This window comes from Calidris pugnax, unplaced genomic scaffold (genome assembly GCF_001431845.1).
Source record: "Calidris pugnax isolate Ruff unplaced genomic scaffold, ASM143184v1 scaffold18, whole genome shotgun sequence".
Taxonomy (NCBI): domain Eukaryota; kingdom Metazoa; phylum Chordata; class Aves; order Charadriiformes; family Scolopacidae; genus Calidris; species Calidris pugnax.
Window position 1 is genome coordinate 11,224,399 of NW_015090812.1, and position 12,697 is coordinate 11,237,095.

Genomic DNA, 12,697 nt, shown 5'->3' on the forward strand with positions numbered 1-12,697 from the left:
GGGGGAGCCCGCTGCCCCGCAGCGCTGAGCGGCCTCTCTCTCTGCCCCCCGCAGCGCCACGGGCTGGCCGTCTGCTTGGCGCTCACCACCATGTGCACCAGCTTGTTGCTCATGTACGGTGGCATCGGCGGCGGCGGCGGCGGGGGCCACCCGGAGCCACGGCGGCGGCAGCAGCAGCAGCAGCAGGTGGCGGCGGAGCCCAGCCGCCCGCCGGGACGCGGCCAGCACCGCCCGGCGCTCCCCGTCGGGGCCGGTCTCCTGGAGGGCTACATCAGCGTCCTGGAGCACAAGGTGAGTCCTCCGGCCGCGGGGCCGCCCCTCGCACCCGCCCCTCCGTGTCCTGTCCTCCCGAGGGGTCACCCGGCCCGCCACCTGCAGAGCTCTCCTTCCTGCCCGCCGTGCGGCGCCGGGTCCGCCCCCGGCGGGATGGGCTGCCCTGCGGCCTCGGTGTCCGGGCTGGCTTCGCTGGCGTGCTCCCTCGATGTCCCTGGGTGCGTGGATTAACGGGACCCGGTGTCCGGCCTGTGGTTAGGCCTTTGTGGAGCGTTGGTTTTCTTTTCGCTTGCCCAGTGGAAGACGGAGGGTGAAGTGTTTTGTTTCTGATGTTGGGTGCTAGAATGTTTATGCTGGAATGTTTATGTTTACGCTACAAATGTTTATGACGATATTAAGAAGGGTTAAAGAAGGAAGTTTACTTACTGGAAAGTCAATAGGTGTGTGTTTATTCTTAGCTTGTTTCGTATTGGGGAAACTGAAGGGAAGTGTATCTCCTGCACAAACGACCTTTTCACCCTCCTCCTGGGAAGCAGAAGTTCTCAACTGTAGTCTCCATTCAAGAAATTGGGGACACATCTTTAATGGTGAACAAAATGATGTCCCTCCCCTTGACACGGGAATTACCGGGCTGTATTGTCAGACTGTAATACCCATTTACCAGAGATAAGCTTTGATATCTCACAGGACAGACATAATGACATAAAGTGAGCAAGGTGGCACATCCACGCTGAAGAGATACTCGAGTTTCAGTGATTTTCTCAGAAGGCTCTGCTTCTTGTGCAGTGTTCAGTTTGTTGCTTTTACCTGGAAACTCCAAGGACCCCTTTCTGCCAAAACCCCGGATAATGTTTAGTACACACACTTCTTGTGGTAAAAATTTACTTCAAAAAATAAGCAACGAAAGTGAGGATTCTTAACTTTCTCATGTTTTCACATCCAGACTGACATCCATCTGAAAGATAGGTTGTCAAACAAGTTACTGAGCTCAGTTTAGAGGTACTGTGTGAAGATTAGTGACTTTGATATACAGAGATTTTTATTGTTCCTTCTGGCTTCAGTTTCTATGCAAGAGTTATCTGTAGGGCTCTTAACACAGTAAAGTAGCTCATGATGGTCCCTTGTAGGCTTTATTTGCTTTCTTATGTGGTTCTTCTGGAAATTCTCAGCTGTAATGTCTGTGGAGAAAAAGTCACTTTGGCCATGGGGCTCCCTACTGTGGGAGGTGTTCTCTTGTAATACTTTTTTTTTCTTGAACTTGACTGTAGTGATGAGGTATAGATATATATACACATGATTTTTGTAAGCAATAATAAATGAGAAGGTATCTACGGGTTTTTAGGGTGTATATGAGAGTAGCCTTCTGATACTGGTAACCTCTTACATTGATTTCTCCTGACTCCCAACCCTTCATTAAGAGAACTTAATGTTCTCTTGAAACTTAAAATCACTATTTTGTGTTTTCCAGGGTAATTTTAATGTTTCCCTGTGTTTTGGAGAAAGCCAATCCTCCGGCTTTTTAATATATTGTAATATAGCCCAAAACCCACAGATACTCCATTTCTGAATTTCATTTCACATAGCTCATGCCTCACAGTAATAATCTGCTGAAGCTTTAATAACTTTTCCACATAACTTCTCGGGGTCAAAAAGAAGATTGTTCAGTCCCTGCTGTGTTCCCAGCTTGCTTTGTCTTATTTTAATGCACATGAGATCATGCAGAGAACTGTGCCACTGTGGTATACAGAGCAGTGAGGACACTGTATTACCATAAGGAGATGATGGCCTCAGATTTGACTCTTAATAGTATATTTGTTTTAGTATTTTAACAGACCTGTATATTTAACATGGTTTTACAATCTCAGAATATATAGGTTTCATGCAGAAAAAAAAAAAGGTGAATGCAAAACATCGCAGGCATTAATGGTTTGGAAAAAGAAGGATGCAGGATCGGTGATGATGAAAATAGGGAGAGAGATTGCAGGGACTGAGAAATGGTAAAAAAAATTCAGAGAACATTGGGTTTGGGTGGGACACTGGAGACTGCAGAGAAGACAGCTTGAATAGCAAGCAGCATAAAATTCCAGCTCAAAGTGAGAGAAAATGAAGGAATCAGGGAGGTTGAAGGAATATTAGGAGAGCTGCAAGAAGAGAGCAAGATAAAATTCTGTAGCTGTGAGAAGGATGTGTTATTTGAAGAGACAAGGAGATCTGGAAGGAGATGAAAAGTACCTGTTATATGAGGACAGCAGGCTTGGAAAGGTAAGGGGGGAATGACTTCAGCAATGGTACATAATATTTTGATGGCACAGAGGTGACAGTGGGAAATGACAATGGATGGTAGATTTTTCATGACACAACTTCCTTGATTTCCCATACAGAATCTTGGAATTATCTGTCAGGTTGAATGACCTGAAGCTGAATGACCATTAAACAGAATTCACCCATGGTATGTGTTCGTGTGTGACTGACAGGAGTAGACTAAATGTCTAGATCATTCAGATCTAGGTGCTGAAACAGGTTCTCAACTTTAGAAGGACTTTGTTTCTGGATTGTATAGCTTGCTTTAATAGGAAAACCTAGTTTCATGTTGTGGTGTTGTACCCATTTTGATGCATTTAATGAGAGTAAGTATGCACATAATATGTAAAAGCTATATCATAAGTACTAAAGTTGTTCTAAATCCATAATTAAATTATGAGTATTGACATATGGTAATATAGACATTTCGGGAATGAAATTTAACAATTGTCCGCACTGTGAAATATCATGTGTCACAAATGTCTATCACTACTAGCAATAGAGTTCATTTAGTAGTGCTGGGTGATCGTGTATGGAAACTATTTGCCAGAAAATCAAGGTACTTAGTAAAGTACCAATGATTTTAAAATACAGCTTGCAATATTGTAATTACCAATTATTTCCTTCCTTTTATTTTATATTCAGTAAGAATTGTAGTTCCTCATCCATCCTGTGCAGATAAGCAGACGGTCTCTGAGAATACAGCTAAAATACGTGATATTCTTTTTACTGGATTGAAGAGCCTTTTTGCAGGAGTCTGTCAATTGTTCAGATTTGTGACATTTTGTTTCTCAGTGGTTTTGTCCCCTGAATCGAGTGGCACAGATCAGAACCCACCTTCTTAGATTGAGCGGCCTTTTGTAGTTTAGCAGTGCAAACTTTGTTGTTGCACTGAACTCTTAAAACAAGAAAATTCAGAAATGCAGTGGATTCAGAGATTGGTTCTTGGCATTTTGCCTCTGCACGTCCCAGACCAACAACAGTTGACAGTCATTGTTGATGGATGTTTGAAATGAGCGAATGATGTCTTTTTTGTTCCTAATAGCCAGATGTTTATATCCTGAAACCTCTCACATTTGGAATGGAAAACGTGGTTTGCTGATGGTTGCTATTGAGAGGTCAAGGACTGAAACAAAGTGGAGAAGTAGCAGCTGCCCTTCTACTTCGAGGAGCTGGAGCTGTTGCTTCTAGAGAGGCACATTGGCAGAGTCCAGCACTGCTTAGCTATTGCATCTGTTCTGTAATTAGAAAGGACAAGAGTCCCGGGCTGTCAAAATAACATCTTTCATGAATTCTTTGAGTGTAATCCTGAAATTAAAGAGGCTTTGTCACTGGCATCAAGGGAAGCAGAATTATGCTTTTCCGTGGGGAGGCGTGGGGATAAGAACTTCTGTTGATTTATCATAGTGCTAGCAAGAAATTACAATGCTAATATTTTTAAAGCAATTACTGCATACAAATAAGAGACTGTTAATGAAAGTAGGAAACCTAGCACTATTCCGGAACCTGCAAGAAATAAATAATTAACCATTATATTACTATTCTGAAATGAATGCGAGAACATGTCTCTGGATAGTTAAAAAGCTTTTTACCCAGTATTGACTCAACAGTTGGAAATACGAATAAAATATGAATTTGTCACGTATGTAATTGAATAATATTTCAAGCCATCAAGGATTCTGTTTCTTAGAAAATAAAAAATACCCATATCAAAATCAATCAGGCAGACAAAAAGTATGATTTATTAGAACCACATTTAAATACCTTAAGAGAGCACGGAGAACAACGTGATAATTTAAGTGATCACAATGATTTCTTAACTTATGATAATGTAAATTATTATATGCAAAGAAATCTTTGCGATCCCTTTAAATTAATGCAGATCACAGAATAGTGTAGTTAATGAAGTGTTTGAGGAAGAGTCATTCTGCAAATAGTGCTATAGCCCCTTAATCTCTGAGACACAATAGGTTGTTCTGAGATGAAACTATTTTTTCTAGGATAGTAAACTTCGTGCATTTAAAATAGGAGGGACTCTCACTATGTTTTATATTAATGACTATTAGATAGAAAGAGTTTGGAATTTGAATTTTCACCTAAACAGTTAAATCATTGACGTTCTTGGGTTGAACAGTTTGTGGGAGGTCACTAAACCAACCGTCATAAACTAACTTATGAGGAGATGGGAAGGAATTACATTATTTGGAGGGTTTTAGTGTTTTTCAAATGAATTTATCACAGAATCATAATGTATCTTACAACAAAACAGCTTGCCTTGCCTGAGGTGGGATTGAGTCCACTGAGTTGAAGTAAACCATATACAATGATTTCAGTACATGTTCCTATTTTCTTCTGAAATTCTTACCTACAAAGGAAGGAGCACAGACTTTATTATGCAATTAAGTATTTGATGGAGCTTTTATTATGTGAGAGATCCACAAGGGGGAGACTTTATTCTAGAATAACCTTGTTGGGGGACACTTTGCCTCACAGAGATCTAGGCGAGCTGAGAGTCCAAAAAGCTCCTTGTTCAGTGTTTTGCTGGTTTCTTGACTTTTTTTTTTTTTGTATTTTGAGGTACTGTAGTTACCTTTTACTCTGATAAGCTGTAGGTTCATTAACACCCTCACACAGTTGACAGGGTGGAAAAAAAAAAAAACAGGAGCATGACAGTCAGAGAATGTAATTGAATGTCCACATGCACAGTGCAGAGACAGTTGTTTTACCGGATTTACCCAACATTTAAATAATGACTATCTTGTGCTTTATAATTTCTTGCTTTTGAGGTACTGTAATAGTGGGCTTTTTTGGCCTAACAAATGATAATACTGGTTTCATTCATTTTGATGACCCTTGTCTGAAATGTTTAGCAGCTTCTGTGTGAGCTAGGTGGTAAATAGCTGGTGTGCACATACAATAGCTGTTGTGCATATAGCACACAACAATAGGAAATGATGGTACTTTTTCCTGTTTTCCAGGTTGGCACTTCTGTAAAGAACCAGTAGTCCTAGCCTGGCGCTGTTCCTACTTAGAATAGCTTGAAATATTCTCAAATGTTTACATATAGGTATCAATTAGTTGTGCAGTTTATGCATTTATTACATGAAAAAGGCCATATTCTGTAGTTGGGCAGTTCTTTCATAGAATTCTGACTCCAGTGTGCTTGAGAGAGAACACAAATGTTAGTTCTCGGTATAATAAAATCAAGCAATATTTTACAGTTATCACTAATTCTTCTAAAATAAGTGCTCTTAAAGATGAAGTCTAACCAGTAGAGGTAGTGACTTCAAGCTGAGGTCAGGAACTGTTGCTTAAAAGAATTGTCTAGAAGGAGTACAGGTACTATAAAATATCTAGATGTCCCTGAAAATGGAAATATATTTGGTATGCATCTAGTACACTGTGATATTACATTCATTCATGTAACATGATGCATAAAAATCTACCCAACCACAAACTAGTTGTGTTTTGACTATTTCCTGGTTATTGAGAAGATAAAGGATAGTAAATCGTTGTCCTTATACAGAAAACAGAGGAAGTATTGGAGTTTATACCAGGTGAAGATCTTGCCCCATGTAATTTGTGACATATTGTGATGTAGCTTTATTCTTTCACGGAAACTGAAGAAAAAGATTATTTCAGACACTGTATCACAAAATCTTGATTGATTTCAGTACAAACATAATTAGTAGGTAGATGGTGAAGTCAAGAGCGTTAATGCAGAATTCTGCTTGAATTTTCTCACATTTTAAAAAAGTTCCATCTTTCAACAATATCTGACACCATGAAATTGGTCATAATATGTTATCTTGTTTTTACAACTGACTAAGACAGAGTTCTTTTTTTCTATTTTTTTTCTTTGAAGAAGAAAAATTGCAGAAGCATGAAGATGTTTATTTATTTTGCAATTCTGTTTTTTGATTGATTCTGAATTACAGCCTTTATCCTGAATCGTGAAAAGTGAAGAATGACTATATATCCTCTTTCCTGTTTTATGAATATCCTATGCATCATATTTTAATAAGTGGGTGCTGTCTGTTTCCCTTGTCTGCTTCCCTATCTTCTTTTGCACACATGCAAAATTCTTCATTCGATGGATATGCAAAATGCTTCCAGGCAGGGAATTGGTGACACTTTGTCTGCCAGTGAGATTTGTGTCTCTCTGTCTCTCATGCAAAACCCCTTAATTTTTTTGTTTCATTCATTTCCATCATTAGTTTCAATGACCACATTTATATTTCTAGTATGTGCTGAAGTATATTATATTTGATAACCATTTGAAGTTACCATATTGTGCACTTTTTGCACAGAGTCTTTCACTGTGAGCATTTTAAGCTATTTTCATCTTCCTGTGAAGACAAAGTGTTCTTTTGAAGGGTTTTAATCCTTAGTGGAAGCAAGTCTGAACTAAATGAGATTTTCAATGACAGGAAATGTAATTTTTTTTTCACAGCTGATGGATATCTCTCAATAGAGTTCCTTAAGTTCTCCCTTTCTGCTTGTCCTGGGGCATAAGTGGATATTGAGTGACATCCTAACTATGTGATGTCCTCAGAACAATAGACTGCAGGTACTTTCCTTTTCCCTGTAACCTTCCTTATTAGTTCAACCTGTGTTGCTCAGTAGTGCTCCGTATGCACATCCTTGATGCTGAGGTGGCACTGATACCAAGAACTCAGTGTATTAATTGAACTTCTAATTAGGGCAATTATGATCAAATCAGCAGTCGTTTGGTGCTGATATAAGCAGATGTGACAGCACAAAAGCTGCTTTGAAGGTGAGATGAAGCATCATGATGTTTCACCTCGCTGTTTCACCTCCTTCCTAAGCAATGATCTCCATTAGTCATCACTCTTTTGCTCTAACAGTTAAAGCTTCAAGTGTTAAGACCAGGTTAATTACTGAAGTTTGCTGTCAGCTGGAAAAGCAAATATTTTCAGTTCAGAAACTGCTATTAATTGTTCTCCATTGTAATTCTGAAAATACCCAAATACAGTTAAGGCTAAGAGTCACATAGGAAGCGCGGGCACAAGTCAAAGCTGAAGCCTTCAGAGAGTCTGTTTGCAACAGAAGTGCAAAATACAAATGGAGAAGTGGAGCTCTGAGGTGCCCCTTGATGGTGTTATATGAAAGACAGAGCTGGGCACTGAGAAACATGTGTGCATTCCTATAGGGAATATACCACATTTGAACTGAGGTTAGGCAAATCGGGTAATACTGTTAGTACCTGGAATGTATTCAGATAGACATACAATTTAAGAGAAACCCAATGTGTATATTAAATGCAACAGCAAATACTAGTTTCTTACTGGAACCTTGTAAGAAAACTTGGCAATAAGATTGGGTTATTTTAAAATACAGAGGGAGCAAACCAATATATTTAATAGATTACTAGAGTATTTTTTCACAGTGACAGTCAGCTAGTGCAAAATGTTAATTGTCCAAGAAAAGGGAAGAGTAATGGGTTCATATGGTATACAGGTAGCATAGATCAGGGTTTTTTTAATTTGGATTTTATAATCTGGACTGTTGTAAGTAACATAGATCAAGAATATATAAATGTGTACTTAGTCATCAAATACAACACATTAAGAATTCATTGCAGCTGTAGAAAAATTTCCATTACAGAATGGATGCCTTAGGAAGAAATAACCTGAAAAAAAGGAAGAGAATGTTTCTCAGTAAACAGTCAATCCATTTGGAATATGTATTTTTCTTTAGCAAATATTATATTTTGATTTTAGTATGTTATTAGCATCCTCAGGTATTGACATGATGTTAATATTGCAGAAACAAAATATTCTGTAAATTTTGTACTGTTGGACAGTATTAAATTAGAATATATTTTGCCCTCAGCTATAGCAGGTCATAAAAGTAGATGTAATAACACTCAGCAGAGCATCAGTCTAGAGCTATCTCTAAGGAAAAGAAAAATTCAACAGTGCAAGTTTGTGCAAATGTACATCTGTATCAAGCTTTGTGCACAGGAAAGTTAAAGGAATATTGTTATGCTTAAGAAATGGCTCGCTGAGAAATGGGCTTCTAGAGACTGCATTCTTCACCATGTACTTGCTACTTACCAGTATGCCTGCATGAGATTGAAACCTTCTGTCCCAGTTTGAGACACCAGGCCATGTTTTGTAGATAGTGACGTGAGTTACATTCAGGCTCATTACGTTCTAAACTTTCTCGCCTGCATTGCATTCTCTATGCATAGAGATTTTTATTCTGTTTCAATGGAGTTCACCCTTGTGACTTGGAGAAACATAAGCATCTGAGGAAGCACCTAATAGAGGCAGCCAAGAGGAAGGTAGCACGTGGCTACGGGCTGATAAAGTGTGGTGCTGAGATACCAAAGCTGGTGGAGGCTGGGTGAGTAAGTCCAGGTAGCGTGGTTGGAGACAGGCTTGTTAGCTTGAATTTGAAAGCAGGATAGTCACACTGTGTCTGAACAAGTAAAACCTGACCTTTGGCAGGTACATTTCTTCTGAAGCTGGGCTGGCTCTGCACTGTGCTTTCTGTGGCATTCAGGGTCAGGATGGGATGGAGCTACACGTGCCACCAGGGGAGTGGTGGTACAGACGCGCCGCAGACATTTCCAGATGATTCTCAAGTGCAGTGCCAGGGATTGAAACTGCATTTGAAATACTATCTGTTCTTTTACTTCAGCCAGCCAAACTGTATACACCTTGTATTTGCGGAGATCGAACAGCTGGCTACAGCAAAGGTATGTTCGAAAAACCACTGTGCTTTCCAAGACTTGTCCATGGTCCTGATGAGAAAGCTTTTGGCCAAATGTATGGAAGCAGTACTCTCCCAGCTTCATCCTCAGTCTTTATGCAGAGCTCAGAGGCTCACAGGGAGTATGTGCTGTTGTACAACCTGTGCTGTCCCTTCCCTGCTCCGCTGTAGCTTTGAGTATGGCATCGTTAGGTCAGTGCTTCAGGCACTTGGCTAACTTTCATCCTTGGAGATTAGAATAATGACAAATGTGCTCCTAAATTTTGTTGCTGTCCATTTTATTCCTAATGCTACTGTAAAAGGGTTAGTTTTACACATCTCAGCATATGGGTTGTCTCTAAAATAGGAACATAAAACCTCAAAGTACAGCCAGTGGTCTGACTGCAGCTGCCGAAGTGATGCAGAGTTAAAACTGCCTGTCCTTCCTCAGCTCGTCTGCCTGTGCCTGCACAATTGCAGGCGAACTCCTCGTTCTTAAAAACTAAACATAACAAAACACTTTGTGTTTTATTTAATTTCTTTCTTAAAACTTATATTCCATAAAATGCTTGTTACTGATATTTTTGATAACTATCCAAAATACATTTTACAAATTAAAAACCTGTGGCAAAGTCACCGCTACTGCCCTTTGTTCATCTATTTCTGTACTCTCTTCGTAACACTGCTCTGGGTTTCCTTCTGTTTTTAATAGTGATTCATGAGCCTTACAAAGACTGAGACAGTTCGTTATAATATTGCTCACATTATCCACGAGAACTACCTTGGACATGAATGGGACTATACATAATAACCAGCACTTCAGTGAGGGTTTCCCCCTCTTGCCAGGCGCCAGCTGACATGATGCCTAAGCATATGTCTATATGGGATGTTGCCAGCAGACGAGAGCACGCTCTGCCCTCCCTTTGAGCTGGTTGGAGACGCACGGGCTCTGCTCTGGCAGCTGAGGAGCTGCAGTTAGCATCTTGCTAAGCCAGAACTAATAAGCTTGACTGAGAGGCAGGGTTTATTATCTCGGGCTCAGCAGCGTATTTAGCGTGGTCACGTAGCCTACCCCATAGAGCTTCTCTGCGTCCTACAATCTCGACGTACAGGCAGAGCTTGCTTGTGGTTGGTTGTGCAGAGCGTGGTCACTATTGGCTTGCATCTCCCTGCAGAAATCTGCTAATCCATATCCTAATGGTTTCCTGACCCTGCTCCAGAGGAGCATTTTCAGTCCTCTGCCACACCACCAAGAATTTCCTACCTAATACAGTTGGAGAATATAAGTACAACCTACAGATTTATTGTACAATTGCACTCTTCTCAGTGTTGAGTCACAAGTCTTACTTACATATCTCACGTACTCTTGTTACTTAAATTTTGGTCATTAGATTGCCACATGTTCAGTGCACTTAAAAAAAAAAAAAAGACTATTTTTCAGCACTTTTCTTTTGTACAGCAGCCTAATATAGATGATGTTGTGGATCAGGCTTTTGAAGTTTGAAATGAAACCCTGAATTAAGTTCACAGAGCACAATTTAGTCATCTACGTCACCATTTATGACAAAATCTGCTGTTTTCAGTGGCCGCATACTTATCAAAGAAAAGATTTTAATTGCTTTGCCTTAGAAAATCATGTTTGAGAATGAAGCTAAGAGATTTTTTCGCTTGTAACATGGCTATTTCTATATACATAGGTTACTTCATTTGTAATGTTTGTGTTTTCATTTGTGTTTTCTGATATTCCTATCATGTATATTTCCTTGCAAATGTTGATAACTGTCTCTTTATTTTGTCAATGAAGAATTTTTGCTAACAGGATATTTACTAACGTGCTAACTAACTATTCACTAACATATGACTGCTGAACCTTAATGTTACTCTTTCTGTATGTAATTATCATATTAATAGATTTAATTTTGATTTATCTTTTAATTTTTATGAATAGCCAGAAGCTCCATTTTTTTTACAAGTAGAATCAAAACTAGAGCTAAATTCTTCACTTTCGCTGTATCTGCTTTATGTCTCGGTAGCAGTGCAAAGAAGCAGTGAACCTAGTTATAGATATGCTGAATATTCTTTCTCAGGAGTAGTGTTGGTGTATCCCTGATGGTTTAAGGGCATAAATGAGGTACTTTGTGCAGCTGGTAGATGTGGAGGAGGGATATCGGGGCCAGGAGGGTATCTCTGGTATTAATGTGTCTGATTTCTTCCAGCACAGTGATCCCTTTTGATCTGCAGCAATTTGTGCAATACAGAACAGCTTTCAGGGTATCTTTAATTATGCCTGTGGACATTTTGGCCTGGAAAGTGAAATGAGGCTTTAGAATCACCTTTCACTCCCAGCTGTGCTGATTTGAAACTTGGCACAGCTTGTTACCCACCTGTAAGTGTAGGGATCAGGCTTCTGCTCTCATGAAAGACGCCGACTGTGCAGCACCCTGGGCTTCAGTAGAAGGTGCAGCTGGCTCTCAGCCTTTCCCTCAGAGCTCTCACTGCTGTCAGGATGGAATAGCAACATTTTCTATACCTAAGACCAAACCCTGCCCACGGGATAAAGTTGGGTACCCTCGCCCACGGGGTCACGTTGGGCACAGTTTGGCAGATGTAAGGGGTGCTGCCAGACTTAGACAAAACCCCCTTGTCCTTACCCTCTCTCCGCCGGCTGTGACAACTGGCCGTAGCCAGTCATAATTCCATCCCAGTGGGAATCTCGTAATGATTACTAAATCATGGCGCTCACTGTATCTTGACAGAGCTACTGGCTGTGTCAGGTGGACAGGCCACCCTATAATACCCGGAAAAAGAGCATGCACTCGGTGGATGTCTCAAAACTAACCTGCAATAGCATGTATATATTGGATCAAATCTAGATTGGAGACAGTTCACAGGACCTGAAAACCCGTCTTGAAGGTTTTGTGTTGATATGGAATCCAGTGAAATGGCTGCATTAGGAGCACCTTAGAAACACAGTTTATGCTAAAACCAGGCAGAGCCATTATGCTTCTATCAGTGCTCTCAGACACATAGAGTATAAATTGATTGATGATAAGATGCATCAACTTTATTAAAGTTTCTCAGAAATGATTTTTTATAATTACGCCACTTTCTAGGGGTATTTTTCAGTGTTATGAAGACAATATCCTATTTGTAGTGCATAATCTGAAAAGAATCATTTTAACGTGACAACTAGTCCTAACATTTGAACTTTCAGATATGATGGTTAATTTTCACGGTCTACAGCAAATAAAAAAAGATTAATTCCACTTGAAGGTGTAATAGGTGATCTCAGCCATGACACACTAAGTTCAAGAACCAACAGTTATTTAAGTTCTCAAGACTCTTTAAAATTGAGTGCGTTGCTCACAGGAAGTGTATTAAAACCTTGTGACTAAGATCAGAG

At 39.9% G+C, this 12,697-nt stretch overlaps 1 protein-coding gene across 1 annotated transcript in view; it reads left to right on the forward strand.

Moving 5' to 3' along the window:
• The first annotated feature begins 60 nt into the window (after nt 1-60).
• Nucleotides 61-12,697, forward strand: part of LOC106886398 (alpha-N-acetylgalactosaminide alpha-2,6-sialyltransferase 5-like) — a 73,222-nt gene continuing 60,585 nt past the window's right edge. The window contains exon 1 of the mRNA XM_014939321.1: nt 61-291. Within this exon, the coding sequence (XP_014794807.1) occupies nt 91-291 (201 nt within the window). The 5' untranslated portion in view covers nt 61-90. The remainder of the gene's footprint in view (nt 292-12,697) is intronic.